This window comes from Cricetulus griseus, chromosome X (assembly GCF_003668045.3).
Source record: "Cricetulus griseus strain 17A/GY chromosome X, alternate assembly CriGri-PICRH-1.0, whole genome shotgun sequence".
Classification (NCBI taxonomy): Eukaryota; Metazoa; Chordata; class Mammalia; order Rodentia; family Cricetidae; genus Cricetulus; species Cricetulus griseus.
In genome coordinates this window covers 107,848,529-107,866,644 of record NC_048604.1, presented here as the reverse complement: position 1 = coordinate 107,866,644, position 18,116 = coordinate 107,848,529, and the positions used below count along the sequence as shown (strand labels likewise).

General features: G+C 39.7%; 1 protein-coding gene across 1 annotated transcript; it reads left to right on the top strand.

The window, feature by feature from the left end:
- The first annotated feature begins 903 nt into the window (after positions 1 to 903).
- On the top strand, positions 904 to 1,182 carry LOC100757109 (ATPase inhibitor, mitochondrial-like). The gene has a single exon (XM_035449823.1). The coding sequence runs from the start codon at positions 904 to 906 to the stop codon at positions 1,180 to 1,182; it is 279 nt and encodes a 92-aa protein (XP_035305714.1).
- Positions 1,183 to 18,116: the final 16,934 nt, after the last annotated feature.

The window sequence follows — 18,116 nt, the reverse complement described above, 5'->3', positions numbered from 1 at the left end:
TTCTTTCTTTCTATCTTCTTTTTATTGAGATATAAAATATCTCAATATTACTAGGATATTTTATTGTGTATCCAGGCTGCACTGTAACTCATGATCCTCAGGCTTCAACTCCCCTAGTGTTGGGATTACAAGCGTATACCACAACATATGGCTTGGATGAAGTATCTTGATATGTCTCACACCACTGCTTCTGCAATTTCAAACAGTTTGACTCCAAGCCTCTGGAATGTCAAAGTCTTTCCAGGAGCTATAGGGTCTTCTCTAGAGTCTTATCAGAACCTGTGGTGTAATATTTTGTGATCTAACAAATAAAGCTTGCCTGAAGATCAGAGTGTGGAGCTAGCCATACTAGTTAGCCATAGAGGCCAGGCAGTGGTGGCACACACCTTTATTCCCAGCACTTGGGAGGCAGAGGCAGGGGGGTCTCTGTGAGTTCAAGGCCATCCAGTCTAAAAGAAAAACAATCCCAGTACTTGAGAGTCACATTCCCTTAATGCCAGCACTAGGGAGGTGGAGACAGGAGTGATATGGCTGGGCAGAGAGAGTAATATAAGACAGGAGGAGACAGGAGCTCATTGCATTCAGTCTGAAGATTCTTAGAGACAGGATCGCCCCTTTGGTATGAGGAGTCAGTAGAGGTAAGAACTAGTGGCTGGCTGCTCTGCTTCTCTGATCTTTCAGCATTTATCCCTATATCTGACTCGGGGTTTTATTAAGACCAATTAGAACTCGTGCTACAAGAACCATGTCATCCAAAGAACAGACTAGAATAATTTGTGTTGGTTGGTGGTATGATTAAATCTCCAAAGACTAAACTAGAGCTCAGAATTGGAAATAAGATTATGTCTCTATATAGGACAGTAAGTGTATAGAATTATTTATGTGGGAACTGCGCAGGAGGCAATGGCAGGCTCAGCGTTGGCAATTCGGGATCGGCTCAGTGTCTGGGGCATGAGGGTCCTACATACCCGAGACTTTGGCTTGGACTCGTCGGAGAGCATGGACACTGGTGCTGGCTCCATCGGAGAAGCCGGTGGGGCCTTCGGAAAGAGAGAGAAGGCCGAAGAGGATCGCTGCTTCCGAGTGAAAACTAAAGAACAACTAGCTGCCTTGAAGAAACACCGTGAAGATGAGATCCAGCCCCACGAGCAGGAGATGGAGCGTCTTGCAGAAGCAAATTGAGCGGCATAAGAGGAAGATGAAAAACCTGAAAAGTCATCATTAAATGCATTCAGTCACCCGCAGAATGGCTGGTGTCATTCCCCACTTCTATAGAGATATAGTTCCTTCTGAGTGATTAATATTTTGGTCTGTGTGCTACTAACAGACAATAAAATGTCACCAGTAAGTAAAAAAAAAAAAAGAATTATTTATGTGAAGGAGAGTGTGATGGCTAATCTTGGTTGACAACTTGACTGCAGTTATCATAGATTAAAACCCCAGCAGCTGGACACACCAGTGAGAGATTTTCTTGATTGGACCCCAGGAGATGGGAAGACCCACCCTAAATCTGGCCACACCCTTTGGTGTAGAACTTATTTATTCTGTTGGCTCGGTTTCTTTAGAGAACCGGATTAATGCAAAGAACAAAGTGTTGGTGTTGATTGTTTTCTGGAATGGAGGAAGGTGTTTTGCTCCAGCAAGGAGTTAATGGACAGTATCTAGCTACGACATCATTGCTTGGTTCTATTCATGATAACTCATGCTTGTGTTTCAAGGCCCAACCACCTCTTACGGTGGCTATCGCTGGGATGGGAATGACATCTGCACGAATCAACTATGCACTGGACCTTGTTTTAAAACAATCTTTTCTCATTTACATACCAATCCCAGTTCCCACTCCCTCCCCTCCTCCTGCTCCTCCCACCTTCCCCTCACTCACTCCCATCCACTCCTCACAGAGCCTCCCATGGGGAGTCAGCGAAGTCCGTCACATCATGTTGAGGCAGGACCAAGGTCTTCCCCCTGTATCTAGGATGAGCAAGGTGTCTCTCCATAGGGAATGGGCTCCAAAAAGTCAGTTCACGCACTAGGGATGAATCCTGCTCCCACTACCAGTGGCCCCATAGACTGCCCAAGCCACACAACTGTCACCCACACTCAGAGGGCCTAGTAGGTTCCCCAGCTGTCAGTCCACAGTCAGGGATCTCCCGCCAGCTCAGGTCAGATTTCAGCATACATCCACCGTTCCATGCTCGGATATTTTCCTGGCTTGAGTTTGTGCTGATTTTGTGCATGCTATCACAATCCCCATGAGTTCATAAGTACAACTACCCTATTGTGTTCAGAACACAGTTTCTTTGAAGTCATCCACTACCTTTGGCTTTCTGTCCTTTCTCCCAAATAGATTTCTGAGCCTTAATGGAAGGACTGGGATCTAGAGGTCCCATTTAGGGGTGAACACTCTGATATCTTATTCTCTGCACATTGACCAGTTATGGAACTCTGTGTTTATTGCCATCACTGCAATAATTAGCTTCTCTAGTGATAATTGAGAGACTTAATGATCTATGCATAGAACAATAAGTCATTAGGAGTCATTTTAATATTATGTCCAAACAGCAGAATAATAGTTTCTTCTCTAAGGCCTATGACATACCTGTTTTGTTGTTGTTGTTGTTGTTTGCATGGGTTTTTTTTCCTTTGGCCTCTTTAATGGTGTCAGGTATGGGCTCCATTTCATGGAGAGGACCTCAAGTTCAATAAAGAAGTGGTTGGTTCATGCCACTATTGCACCAGTGGGAGTGTCTTATCAGGCAGGTTGTTGTTATAGCTTGTAAGGTTTACACTAAATTTCATTTTTCTTGATGATGAATAATATTCCATTATGTAAATATAGAACATTTTCATTTTTGTTTTATCCATTAAAAGACATCTATGCTGTTTTGATTTCCTGGATATTGTGAATAGAGCAGCAAAGAACATGGGTGAAGAAGTATTTCCATAATAAAATATAGAGTCCTTTGGGTTTATGCCCAAGAGTATAACTGGATCTTGTGGTAAATCTATTTCTAGCTCTTTGAGGAACCTCCACATTGTTTTCCATTGTAGTTGTAACAGTTTTTACTCCCATCAGCAGTGAATAAGTGATTCCCTTTCCCCAAACACCTGCTGTTATTTGTTGTTTTGATCTTGGCCATTCTAACTGGGGTAAGATGAAATTGCAAAGTACTTTAAATTCCTTGGTAGCCAAAAATGTTGATCATTTTAAAATGTTTGAAAAACATTTGTCTTTCATCTTTTGAGAATTCTGTTTAGTTCCATGACCCATTTTTAATTTGTTTTGTTTTCTTTTGGGGGGTGTATATTCTAGATACAAACTCTCTACTGTCTATCATATGTACAGCTGATAAGACTTTTCTATTCTGAAGGCTGCCTCTTTGTGTGAATGATGGTATCCTTTGTTACAAGGAAGCTTTTCATTTCATGTGGTTCCATCTATCAATTGTTGGGCTTAATGTCAATATTTCCAGGGTGTTTAGAATATCCTTTCTTGTATCTTTAAGTTCAAACATATTCCCTACTTTCTCCTCAATCAGATCCAGTGTGTAGAGGTCCATGAATCTCTCAGAGTTTACTTTGTTGTTTTTGAGACAGGTTATTACTATGTAGCCCCGGCTGGCCTGGAACTCCCTGTGTGGAACAGACTGACCTAGAGTCCACAAAGATCCTGCCTCTGCCTCCTCAGTGCTGGGATTAAAGGTGTGGAGTACCACATCCAGGATGGAGTTGTTTTATACAGAATGAGAAATAAGAAACTAGTTTCATTCTTCAAGCTGGGTGGTGGTGGCACATGTCTTTAGTCCCAGCACTTGGGAGTCATAGGCAGGCAGATTCCTGTGAGTTTGACACCAGCCTGGTCTACAAGAGCTAGTTCCAGGACAGGCTCCTGTCTGGAAAAACCAAAAAAAAAAAAAAAAAATAGAATCTTGCTTCATTCTTCTAAATGCAACTACCCAGCTGGACCAGTGCAAGTTGTTGAAGATGCTATCTTTTCTCAGTATGCATTTTAGGTTCTTTATTTAAAAAAATCTGGTGATCTTGGACTTAAATCCAAGTCCTCAATTGTATTCTGTTTATCAATGTGTCTATTTTACACCAGCACTATATTATTTTTATTAGTTATTTTTATTACGACAGCTCTGTATATAACTTAAAACTAGACATTTAATGCCTCCAGCACATTTTTACTGTTCAGGATTATTTATTGTTACCACCTCCCACACACACACAACCTAGCTCTCTGTCTGTCGGTCTCTGTTTCCATATGGAATTTAAGATTATTTTTTCAGTTTATGTGAGGAATTGCATTGGATTTTTGATGAGGATTGTGTAGAATCTGTAGATTGCTTTTAGTAAGAAGGCCATTTTCACAATAGTAATCCTACCAAAGTGTGAGCATGGGAGGTCTCTCCATCTTTTGTTGTCTTCTTCAATGTCTTACGTTTTTGTTATAGAAATCTGTCTTAGTTAGGGTTTCTAGCATTGTGATAAAACACAAAGGCAACTTGGTTAGGAAAGACTTTATTTGGGCTTCCAGCCCTCAAGAGTCATTCTCTATCACTGAGAGAGGTCAGGACAAGAACTCAAAGCAGGGACCTAGAGGCAGAAACTGAAGAAGGGGCCAGGAAAGAATGCTGTTTACTGCCTTGATCCCATGGCACGTTTAACCTTTTCTATAGCACCCAGGGCCACCAGCCTGGGAGATGGCTCTGCCCACAGTGATCTGGGCCCTCCTACATCAATCATCAATCAAGAAAAGGCACCATAAAGTTTGCCCACAGTCCAGTCTAGTGGGGGCATTTTCTCAATTGGGGTTCCCTCTTCCCAAATGACTGGATCTTTATAAAGGCGGCATAAACTAGGCAAGACAGACTCTTTTACTTCCTTGGCTGCATTTATTTCAAGACTTTTTTGAAATTATTATGAATAGGACTATTTTCCTGGTTTTTGTTTTGTTGCTGGTGCATTTGTCATTTTTTATATATAGGAAGGCTACTTTTTTGTGTGTTAATAATGTCCTGCTTCCTTGCCAAATGTTTTTATCAGCTGATGGAGACTTTTGGTGGAGTCTTTAGAGTATTTTAGTTATAGAAACATGACATCTGCAAGTAAGGATACTTTGAATTTCTTCATATCCTATTTGTAACCCCTTGATTTCCTTCATGAGTCTTATTGTTGTTAAGACTTCAAGCACTGTATTGAACAGGATGGAATGAGTGGAAATCTTTGTCTTGTTTCTGATTTTATTGTATATGGTTTGTGTTTTTCTTTATTTAGCATGATGTTGGCTGTGAGCTTGTTGTATATTGCCTTCATTGCATTGATATATGTCCCCCGTATCCCTAGATTTTCCAGAACTTTTATCATGAAGGGATGTTGGACTTTGTCAAATGCCTTTTCTGCATCTGTTGAGATGATGGTGTGGTTTCTGACCTTGTGTCCTGTTTATATGGTGGATTATATTTATTGAGCTATGGATATTAAACTATTTATTCTTTTACTCTAGGATGAAGTCAACAGGATAACTGTGGATAATCTTTTTCATATGTCCTTGAATTTGGTTGGAAAGTATTTTGTTGAGAATTTTTGTACCTGTATTCATCAGAGATATTTGCCTGTAATTTTCACTTTTGGAGGATTTTTTGTCTGGTTTTGGTATAAGGGTAATGGTGGCTTCATAAAAATAATTTAGAAATATTCCTTTGTTTTATATTTTATGGGATAATTTGAGCAGTATTAATATTCTCTGAAGGTCTATTAGAATTCTACAATGAATCCCTCTGGCCCTGGGATATTTTTAGTTGGGAATTTAAAAAGTATTCACAGAAAAGCCTTACAAGTAGAATGATTCAAGCAGAAGAAAGAGAATAGCAGGACTCAAAGGTTAAGTACAAATTCTAAAACCTATAAACAAAATCATGAAAAAATTTAAAACACAGGAAAGAAATATGCAGTTAATGTTGGACACCATGAAAAGACTGAATTTTCAAATTATAGGCATAGATAAGAGAGAAGAATCCCAGGTCAGTGGCATAGACTAAGTCTTCAACCAAGTCATAGAAAAAACATCCCCAAATTAAGTGAAAGGTAGATGCAACAAGTACCTAAAACACCAAACAGGTAGGAGTATAAAATACCCCAAGGCATATAATAATATATAATATATATCATAGGAAAGGTACTGAAAGCTGAAAGAGAAAAAAGAAACATAAATCACAAATAAAGGAAAACACATCAGAATAACACCTGATTTCTCAATGGAAACTCTGAAAGCCAGAAGGGCCTGGACAATTAGTTCAAGTCCCAAAAGACCATGGTGGCCAACCTAGACTAATACACTCAGAAGAACTCTCTTCCATAGTTGAAGGAGAAAAAGTCTTTCTGTGATAAAAAAAAAAAATCCATTAGAACAGACCTAAAGAAAACATGGGAAGTAGTATTTCAGGCTGAAGAGAGATATTAGCATAGCCAGGATGTAGAAAGAAAACAAATGAAGTTATAATTAATGAAACTCAAAGTACCATACAAAGAACATCATCAAAAATCAGTAACACAATGACTACAACCAACTCACACCTTTCAATAATAACTGTACATTTTAACAGCCTAGAGCTAGAAAGATGGCTCACAACCAAAAATTCAGCCTCAGTTCTTCAACTGAAAGATACAGACTAGCTAAATAGATCAAGGAATAAAATCCAATTTTCCATTTTCTTAAAAAAAATAGGGAAAAGCATTCCATGTAAACACGATCATGAACCTGTAAGCAAGCAGGTGTTGCTATCCTAATAGCCCACAAAAGAGCCTTCAAATTAAAACTAACCAAGAGATAAAGATGGGCACTTCATTCTAATCAAAGGAACAGTTAACAAAAAGACATTACAAACCTAACCACATTGCACCAAACTCTGGTGTACCCAATTTTAGAAAATTGTACTACTGGATTTAAAGATACAGATTAACATGAACCCATTAAAAGTGAATCATTTCTCCAATAGACAGGAATTTTGACAAAAAATAAGCAAACATCACAATTAAGTGAAATCATACATCTAATGGACTTAACAGACATCTATAGAATATTTCACCCTCACACCAAAGATTGCATGTTTTACTCAGCAGTCTATGGAAGTGTCTCTTATTCTATTTAACCATAATGTAATAAAACTTAAAATTGACAACAAATACATCTCAAGTAAGTAGACAAAATTGATGGAGACTAAACAACTCATTATTGAATGATGAGTGGGCCAAAGAAGAAATCAAAAGCATGGAATAAAAAAATTCCTGAAACAAAATGCAAACAAAAACGCAGCACAGTAAAACTTCCAGAACATGTTGAAAGCAGTCTTATGAGGTATTTTATAGCTGTGAGTGCCTATATTAAAAATGAGGAGAGCACAAATAAATGGCTCAATGATGCATCTCAAGAATTTGTAAGAACAAGAACAAACCAAATCTAACCCCAGCTGATGACAAGAAATAATAAATATCAGAGCAGAAATCAATGAAAAATAGCAAGGAAAATAATTCAAAGAACCAGTGAATCAGCTGGGCAGTGGTGGTGCATACCTTTAATCCCAGCACTTGGGAGTCAAACACAGGCAGATCTCTGTAAATTCGAGGCCAACCTGCTCTACAGAGCGAGTTCCAGGACAGCTAGAGCTGTTACACAGAGAAACCTTGTCTCAAAAAAACAAACAAAGCAAAACAGAGTCCCTAGTCGTACAGCTGGGGAACCAGCATTGGACCTAACCAAGCCCTCTGCATCTGGGTGTCAGCTAGGAGGCCTGGGCAGTCTATGGGACCTCTAACAGTGGAGTCAGTCTTTATCCCTAGAGCACAAATGGACTTTGGGAGCCCATTCCCTATGGAGGGATACTATTGCAGCCCAGATACGGGTAGGAGAGCCTGGGCCCTCCCTCAAATGATGTAACAGACTTTGAAGGTCCCCTGTGAAGGGCCTCACTATCCATGGGGAGTGGGTGAGGGTGAGTTGGGGGATCAGTGGGGAGCATGAGAGGATGGGATGGTGAGGGAAGGGGGGATTGATTTGTAAATAAGAGTGCTTCTAAAATTAAAAAAAAAACTATGTAAAATAAAAAAAGAAAATGGAAAAAACAATGAATCTAAGAGCTTGTTCTTAGAGAAGATAAACAAGATTAATAGATTCTTGGCCCAGCTAACCAAAAGAAAGAAAGGACCCAACTTAACAGAATCAGAAATGAACAAAGGAACATTACAACAGACATCAAAGAAATTCAGACAAAGAAATTCAGAATATTATATGGAAATACTTTAAAATCCTGTACTTTTATGTTTTTGAACCTAAAAGAAATGGATGAATATCTAAATTCAGCCAAACCACCATAATTAAACCTAGAAGAGATCAACAAACTACAGACCCATAACAAATGAGGACATTGGAATGGTAAAAAAAAGTCTTCAGAGTAAAATAATGTCTAGGCCCAAATGGATTCAGAGAAGAATTCTGCCTGACATTCAAAGAAGATCTACATCCATCTATCCTTAAACTATTAAAAATTGAAATAAAAGTAACACTCCCAACTCCTTTTATGAAGTCAGTATCACTCCAATACTGAAACCAGGTAAAGGCAAAAATCAAAACAGAAAACCACAGTCAATATCCCTGATGAACACAGATTTTAAAATGATCAGTAAAATATTTGCAAATAGAATACAAACATCAAAAAGATTACCCACCATGACCAAGTTGGCTTTATTCCCAAAGTTCAGGGATAGTGCCATATAAAAATTAATGAATGTAGTAAACCACATAAATGGACTTAAAGACAAAAATCACAACATCTCAATATAATAAAAGCTATCTATGAGAAATCCTTAGCCAATATCCTAAATAGAGAAAGACTTGATGCAATCCCACTGAAGTCAGAAACAAGACAGGGATATCCACTACTAAAACTCTTTTATAATATTATCCTCAAAGCACTAGATGGAACAAGGCGAGAGAATGAAATTAAAGAGATACAAACAGGAAAGAGTGAATAAAAGTATGCTTATTTATAGATGATATGATATCATAATAAAAGATCCCCTAATTTTTTTTTTTTGGTTTTTCAAGACAGGGTTTCTCTGTGTAGCTTTGGAGCCTATCCTGGCACTCGTTCTGGAGACCAGGCTGGCCTCGAACTCACAGAGATCCACCTGCCTCTGCCTCCCGAGTGCTGGGATTAAAGGCGTGTGCCACCAACGCCTGGAAAGATCCCCTAAATTTTATCAGAAAACTTCTAGAAAGGATAAACAGATTCAGCAACTTGGCAGTATACAGAATTGCAAAAACAGTTTCTTCTATTACACTACCAAAAAGCATATATAGAAAGAGATCATGGACACACTCATATTCACAATAGCCTCAAAGAAAATAAAATATTTAGGAATAAAACCTAACCAGGGATGTGAAGACCTCACAATGAAGACTTTAAAATGAAGAATGAGAGAGAAGATGCTAAAAAATGAAGCCGGGCGTTGGTGGTGCACACCTTTAATCCCAGCACTCGGGAGGCAGAGGCAGGAGGATCTCTGTGAGTTCGAGACCAGCCTGGTCTACAAGAGCTAGTTCCAGGACAGCCTCCAAAGCCACAGAGAAACCCTGTCTCGAAAAAACCAAAAAAAAAAAAAAAAAAAAAAAAAAGAAAAAAATGGAAAGACATCCATGGTCATGGATTGCGAGCAAAAAATCTTTGTCATATCCAGAATATGATAAAGAACTCAAATCTAAGGAGTCAAAAAACAAACAACCCATTGAAAAAATGGGTTTGGATCTGAACAGAGAGTTCCCAAAGGAAGAAATAAAAATGGCTAAGAAATTCCTGAAAAAATGTTCACGGTCCTTGGCAATTAGGGAAATGCAAACCAAAACAATTTTGAGCTTTCATCTTATTCTAATCACAATGGCAAAAATCAATAAACCAACAACAAATGCTGGAGAGCATTTGGGGGGAAAGAAATTATTTTTTAATAATTTATTTTATGTGCATTGTTGTTTTGCCTAGATGTATATCTGTGTGTGTCAGATCTGCAGACAGTTGTGAGCTGCCATGTGGGTGCTGAGAATTGAACCAGGATCCTCTGCAAGAGTAGTCAGTGCTCTTAACTGCTAAGCCATCTCTCTATCCCAAAAAGAAATTCTTCTTCATTGTTGCTGGGATTGCAAACTGGCCCAGCCACTCTGGAAATCAGTGTGGAGAATCCTCAAAAAACTCCAAAATCAATCTACCATACAACTCAGCTGTACCAATCCTTGGCATATGCCCAAAGGACTCTACATCACATTTCATAGATACTTTATTCAGTCATGTTCGTTGCTGCACAACTCACAATAACTAGGAAATGGAAACAACCTAAATGTTCTTCAACTGCCAAATGAATAATGAAAATGTGGTGCATATACACTATGGGATACTCTCCAGCTGTAAAGAAAAACAAAAAATATCATGAATTTTGCAGGTAAATGAATGGACCAGAAAAAGAAATATTGAGTGAGATAACCCAGACCTAGAACAGTGAATGTTCTGTCTCACTTAAGGATCCTAGTTCCTAATCTTCAGATGTGAGCACATATCCTGGAGTAAGTGCAGAAACTAGTGAGGCAAATTGTAAGAGGGGTTGCAATAGAGAGGGAAATAGCAGGGTACAAGTAATAGGAAGAGGAAATTGGAAAAGGGGGCTCTATCTAGAGATGGGGGAGTTAAAATAAAAGGAGAGTAAGACAACAGTAAGAATGTCTAGAAAAAAACAAAAAACAGGTCATAAGGGATGATAATACTATTAACTATCTACCTCAAATATCTAAAATATATGCACAAGCCAGCATATAAATATACATATTTGTTTTAAATGAATTTTTCCATCTGGACTGACATGCTGTCCCTGCAAGTTATGGACCATGAAAGGAAACCTCAAAACCAAGCATGAAAAGCCCTGCTTTGAGTTGTTGTTCATAATTGTTCAAGAAACTGCCAAAACATAAACTATTACTATTGCCCTTGATTGTGCCCTGGAGGTGGAAATTAAGTCCCTATTGCTGAAGACTTCATGCACTTCAGACACAGGGCCCAGAAGCCCTTGATCTGGAAATGAGCTGAGTGGCCCCTCCCTGAGGACTAGCTTTCATATTACCAGAAGATTCCATGCAAGCTTCCAAAGGAGAGAAGCAACAATTCTACCCAGATATGATGTCTATGAACCACAGTAGTCACCACCATGCCACAATAACTCTAAGGGTTCAATAGTGTCACACATACCTGGTGGTAATCAACAGCTCTCGAATGGGAGGGAAACCATGCCAGGTACTGGAAGCCTAACCAATTACCTGAGGCTAGTGAAGTCGTGAATCTTGGAGGAGAACTTACAACCACTACTTCTTTTTTAAATTTTGTGTTTATTTGTTTTTGGCCTTGGTTTTTGAGACAGGGCCTCTATGTAACCCTGACTTTCCTGGAAATCTCTGATAGATCAGTCTGACCTCGAACTCATAGAGTTCACCTCCCTCTACAATGAGGTCCTTCTGGTACCAGCCCCTTATACCTCTTCAGGGTCTAGTTGAGTTGCTACAGCTGGTGAGAGAGCTAACTGAAAAAGATCTGAGGGTGAAATGAATTCTCCACTACGTATTTTTCTGCATCAGTTTCTTTATTGTTCTGTTTCTACCCTAATAATCCTGTCCTACTTCTAATTCCTCCTAGCTTCTTCTTCTAGCTTCTTCTTCTCTAGTTTAGTCCCTAAAAATCTCCCTTCCCCCTGAAGTTTGAAGCAAAAGAAAGAGTTACAAGAATAGCTCTCACTGGTCAGAAGCATATTCCCAGGCTAAGCAATAAGGGCAGAGCAATTGCCATGGCAACATAATGTCGTAAGGCCATAGGAGAAAAACCACGACCAGAATGGGAGCACAGTGCCCAGTGACAACTTTGAGACACAGATCCATTGTTAGTAGACTGGCAGGTGGAGAATTGGCATGCTTTTCTTAGTAACCTTGGTTGGACATCTGTGGCTCTGACCTTGTACATAGCTGTAAGGTTTCAAACTTAAGATCTATTTACAAAAAAAGTCCTTTAGTCTAGTTTGAAATTGCTCTGAAGTGAAAGTGAACTAATTGTGTGCAGTTAGTCTGTGTAACAGAAAGTCCATCTACAAATCTGAGCAAAAGAACAAGGCAGGCTGGACAGTGCTGGTGCACACCTTTAACCCCAGCACTTGGGAAGTAGAGGCAGGAGGATCTCTATGAGTTCGAGACCAGCCTGGTCTATAAGAGCTAGTTCCAGGACAGCCTCCAAAACCACAGAGAAACCCTGTCTCAAAACCCGCCCCCCCCAAAAAAAAAGAACAAGGCAGGTTGTTAAGTGCCCACAGTCTTTGTGGGACAAATAGATTCAGTTATGAGGCATGCCCCAGTATATTTCCTATATATCAAAACTATATAACTAAATGAAAAGTCATCTTCTGACCACCCACCAATATATGTGCCCAGTAATTGATTAATACATTGTTAGGGTTTGGGGAACGAATCCTACCATAGAAAGGGAGTGCTATGGCTTCACAAGGAATTTACAGTAAGGACAGTAACTATTCAGAAAGCAAATACTCCCACCTCCCTGTGTGCAGGTCTCCTCCATTGGAATGTGTGATCCTGCTAGGTTAGTGTTGTGATTTCTCACCTGAATTCTCACTGCATAATCCTATGGACCAAAGCACCTCTGCCTCCTGAGTGCTGGTATTAAAGGTGATCCACTGTGCCCAGCTTACCAAACTTTTTAAAAAACCAACATAATTCCTAACTACATTTTATTTTTTTAACTTCTCCATGGATACACAGAGAAGCTTTGTCTTAAGAAAACAAACAAAAATTACTGAAAAGAATTTCATACAATATATTCTGATCATAGTTTCTACTCTCCCAACTCCTTCCATACATATCATCACCAGTCTCCACCCACCCAACTCCACACCCTTTCTTTTTCTCTCTCTTTAGAAAATAAACAGGCAAACATCATCAACAAAAAGAAAACAAGCAAGAATTAAAAAGGGGGAGGGCAGTGATAGTGCACACCTTTAATCCTAGCACTTTGGAGGCAGAGGCAGGCAGATCTCTGTGAGTTCAAGGCCAGCCTGGTCTACAGAGTGTACAGAGTGAGTTCCAGGATAGCCAGGACTACACAGAGAAACCCTATCTTGATAAACCGACAGAGAGAGAGAGGAAGAGAGAGAGAGAGAGGACATAAGAAACACATGAAGACACAAAAATCCATTAAAAACACAAAGTTGGAAACCATAATATACAAAAAAAGAAGTAAGACAAAAATATCCAAACAAAGCAACCTGAGACAAAGTCTATGAAAATAACATTGAGATAGTTTTGTATTGGTCATTTACTTCTGGGCATGGGGTTTAACTTTAAGTGTGCTTAACATACCCAGTGAAACTCCCCTGGGAAAAAAAAAAAACTACTTTTTTATTTGCAAGCAGATGTCAATTGGAGCTAGGCTTTTGGTTAAGGCTGAGAGCCTGTGTTCACTTCCCCCTCTCAGAGCTGGTATATTTTCTGGAGTGAACTGGTGAAATCCCTGTGCATGCTGTCACAGTCTATGTGAATTAATAGGTGCATCTGTCCTGTTGTATCCTTGGAGTCATCTATACCATCTAGTTCATACAATTTTTCTGCTTTCTCTTCTGCATAGCTCCCTGAGACCTGAAGGGAGGAGTTTGATGAAGACACATCATTTCCGACTGAATGTTCCAAAATCTTTCACTCTGAACATTTTCAGTTATGGGTCTTTGTGTTAATTCCTATCTCCATTTAGAGGAAGCTTCTCTGATAATGACTGAGCAAGGTATTGATCTATGGGTACAGCAGAATGTCATTGTTATTTTATTGCTAGATTCCCTTAGCAGAACAGTAGTATTTGGTTTTCCTACTGACCCATGGCCTATCCAGTCTAAGGTTCTTGGCTACCTGTGCAGTGTCATGCATGGGTTCCATCTCATAATGCAGGCCTTAGATCCAGTCAGAGAGTGGTTGATTACTCCCACGATGTTTGTGCCTGTATTGCACCAGCATATCATCCTGTGCAAGTTTGGACTTTTACAGGTTTGGCTGTGCACACATATTTGGCTGTACAAGTTTGTACTACCACCAGCTACTGATAAGTGTTCTGTTTCCCCACAAACTCACTAGCATGAGCTGTCAAGTGTTATGTTGATCTTAGCCATTCTGACAGGTGTTAAGATTGAAATCTCAAAGGAGTTTTGATTTGCATTTTTCTGATGACTAAGGATGTTGAACATTTCTTAGTGTTTCTCAACCATTTGTGTTTTGTCTTTTGAGAACTCTCTGTTTGGTTCGGTACCCCATTTTTTCTTTTTATTTTATGTGTTCTAGTTAGGGAACAGGCTTGTTTCACATGTAAGTCCCTTCTCCCTCTCCTTCCCCTCACCCCTTTCCCTCCTCCCCCACCCCCAACCTACCTCCCACCCCATCCACCCAACACTCCCCAGGCAGGGTAGGGCCCTCAACGGGGGCTCTGCAAAGTCCACCAAATCTTCCTGTGCTGGTCCTGAGCCCTTCCCCATGTGTCCAGGGCCAGAGTGTAACCCTTCACGTGGGATGGACTCTCAAAGTCCCCTCTTGCACCAGGGAAAAATGCTAATCCACTTCCACAGGCTCCCTGGAGTGCAGAGGCCTCCTTATTGACATCCATGTTCAGGGGTCTGGATCAGTCTTATACTGGCCTCCCAGACAGCATCTGGGGTCGATGTGCTCTCCCTTGTTCAGGCCAACTGTTCCTGTGGGTTTCTCCAACCTGGTACAGACCCCTTCGTTCTTCATTCCTCCCTCTCTTCAACTAAATTCCCGATTTCAGCTCAGTGTATTTCTGTGGATGTCTGTCTCTGCTTCCATCAACCACTGGATGAGGGCTCTAGTTTCGGATAGGTCGGCGGACTCGGTACCCCATTTTTTAATCGGGTTATTTTGCTTTCTGGGTGTTAATTTTTTGATCTTTATATATTGTGGATATTAGCCCTCTATCAAATGTATAATTACTAAAAACTTTTCCCACTTGGTAGCCTGTCACTTTGCCAGAATGATGGTATCCTTTGCCATGCAGAAGATTTTCAGTTTCATAAGATCTCATTTGCTAATTGTTGTTCTTAGTGTCTATGCTAATGGTGTTCTGTTCAAGAAAGTCTTTACTTGTTCCAGTGAGTTCAAGGCTGATCCCCACTTTTCTACCAGGTTCAGGGTATCTGGCCTTATGGTGAGCTCCTTGATTTGAAATTGAGTTTTATTTAGGGTGATGAATATGGACCTATTTGCAACTATTGTGATTGATAGTTTTTCTGGGTATAGTAGTCTGGGCTTGCATCTGTACTCTCTTGGAGTTTGCAGCATGTCTGTGTGTGTGTGTGTGTGTGTGTGTGTGTGTGTGTGTATCACTTGATCTTTTTCCCTTGAAGTTTTTAATATTCTTTCTTTGTTCTTTTTTTTCTTTCTTTGTTCTGTATTTTAGTATTTTGAGTATTATGTGACGAGGGGACTTTCTTTTGGGGTCCTGTCTATTTGGTGTTCTGTATGGTTCTTGTACCTTGACAGGCACCACTTTCTTTAGGTTGGGGAAATTTTCTTCTATGATTTTATTGAAAATATTTTTCTGGGCCTTTGAGCTGGGTTTCTTCTTCTTCCTCTATTCCTATTATTTTTAAATCTGGTCCTTCCATAGTGTCTCAGATTTCCTGTATATTTTGTGACTGGATTTTTTTTTTAGATTTAACATTTTCTTTGGCTGAGTTATCCATTTCTTCTACCTATCTTCAACATATTAAATTATTTTCTTCATGTCTTGTTACATAGAAATGGAGGACATGAAGGATAGTGAAAATCATCTACCTGAGCCCCAGCCTCATGTAACCACTGGGGAGAACCCAGGTAGAAATCTACATTCTAAGTATTTACCCTTATACCTACAAATGAGTATAGGCCTTTTCCCTCATCAAAGAAACATTTCTTTACAACAGATGAAGACCATTACAGAAAACCACAACTAATTAAAATTCATAGAACAAGCCATTGTGTGGTGATTGTCCCCAACTGGTTTATCTACTGCACAATTCCTGCACCTAAGGCCCAGGGGCCATTATAGAAGACAGAGCAGAAAGGCTATAAGAGCCAAAGGAGCAGGAAGGTTGCTGTAAGACTGTATGTCCTAGAAAACTCAGAGAAGCTATAGCCACGAAGTCTCATCAACCTGGCTCCCTGAATAAGGATGGCACCATTTTTAGATATCCTAACATGTAAGTGGCAAATCTCATGGGGCCTGTGCTGTCTAGTTTATGTGAACTTGACACAAACTATAGTCACCTGAGAGGAAGGAACCTTGACTGTGAAAATGCCTCCATAAGATCAGGCTGTAGGCAAGCCTGGAGGGCATTTTCTTAATTAGTGATAGATGAGGAAGGCCCAGATCATTGTTGGTGGTGCCACCCCTTGAATGGTGGTCCTAGGTTCTATAAGAAAGCAGGCTGAGTAAGCCTTGAGGAGCAAGCCAGTAAGCAGCACTCCTCCATGGCCTCTGCATCAACTCCTGCCTCCAGGACCCTCCCCTGATTTCCTTGATCATGATGGACTATGATTTGAAAGTGCAAGCCAAATAAACCCTCTCCTCCCCAACTTGCTTTTGGTCATGGTGTTTCATTATAGCAATAGTAACCCCAACTAGGACAGGGCCCTAACCCTAGACAAAGAACTGCAGCAACTAAGGAATATTGGGATTAGGAGAAATAGTTTTCCCCAGAGAAAAACCCCTCCCCGAATTGGTTATACAATACCAATGGTTAGTCCAGAACGTGTGCGTGTGCGTGTGCGTGTGCGTGTGCGTGTGCGTGTGTGTGTGTGTGTGTGTGTGTGTGTGTGTGTGTGTGTGTGGTCATGAATTTGAGAGAGAAAGGGGAAGTATATGGGAGGGGTTGGAGGAAGGATTGATGTAATTTTATTTTAATTTAAAACGTGTTTTTAAAATCTTCCCTCTTAGGACTTCTTCATTGATCCCCATGAATTTGGGTATGCTATGTTTTAATTTTTATTCATTTCTATAGATTTTAATTTTTCTTTCTTAATTTTTTTCTTTAACCCAATTACAATTCCCTTGTATGTTGCTTGGTTTCCATGAGTTTGTATCCTTTCTGTATTTTCTGATGCTGTTAATATGCAGTTTTATCTCATTATAGTCAGATAGAATGCAGTATATTATTTAATTTTTCCTAAATTTGTTGAGATTTTGTCTGATAGTTTAGAATGTGGTAAATTTTGGAAAATGTTCCATAAGCTGGTGAGAAGGAAGTATATATTTTAGTGTTTGGGTGGAATGTTCTGTAGATATGTTAGGTCCATTTGAATTATGATGTCATTTAATTCTAGAATATCTCTGTTCAGTTTTGTTGGGATGATCTGTCTGTTGGTGAGACTGGAGTAATGAAGTCATCCAAATTTTGAGTTCAGTTTGTGATTTTAGATCTAATGGTGTTTCTTTTATGAAATTAGGTAACCCTGTGCTTGGTGTATATATGTTTAGGATTGTAATATAAGTATGAAATGTCTGTCCCTCCTTATATCTTCCAATTAGTTTTGGTTTTAACTCAAGTTTGTCAGATATTCGAATAGCCACACCTTCTTACCTTTAATCCCAGCACTCATGAGGCAGAGGCAGGTGGATATCTGTGAGTTCGAGGCCAGCCTGTTCTACAGAGCAAGTTCCAGGATACACAGAGAAACCCTGTCTGGAACAACCAAAATAAATGAATAGACATAATCATTGTGTTGTTTTCTTTGGTTGGTTGTTTTTGTTTGTTTGTTTGTTTGTTTTTGAGACAGGTGTATCTTTGGAGCCTGTCCTGGCACTCGCTCTGGAGACCAGGCTGGCCTTGAACTCACAGATATCTGCCTGCCTCTGCCTCCTGAGTGCTGGGATTAAAGGCATGCGACACCAATGCCTGGTGAATCATTGTCTTGTACATCAGATAACTTGCTTTTGTCAGGAACTATTATGATGGGGTTGCTAATTTCTGGAAGAGACATATTGTCT

Excerpts from the sequence above, each read along its gene's own strand:
- LOC100757109 (XM_035449823.1), top strand. The coding sequence starts at position 904 with ATGGCAGGCTCAGCGTTGGCAATTCGGGATCGGCTCAGTGTCTGGGGC.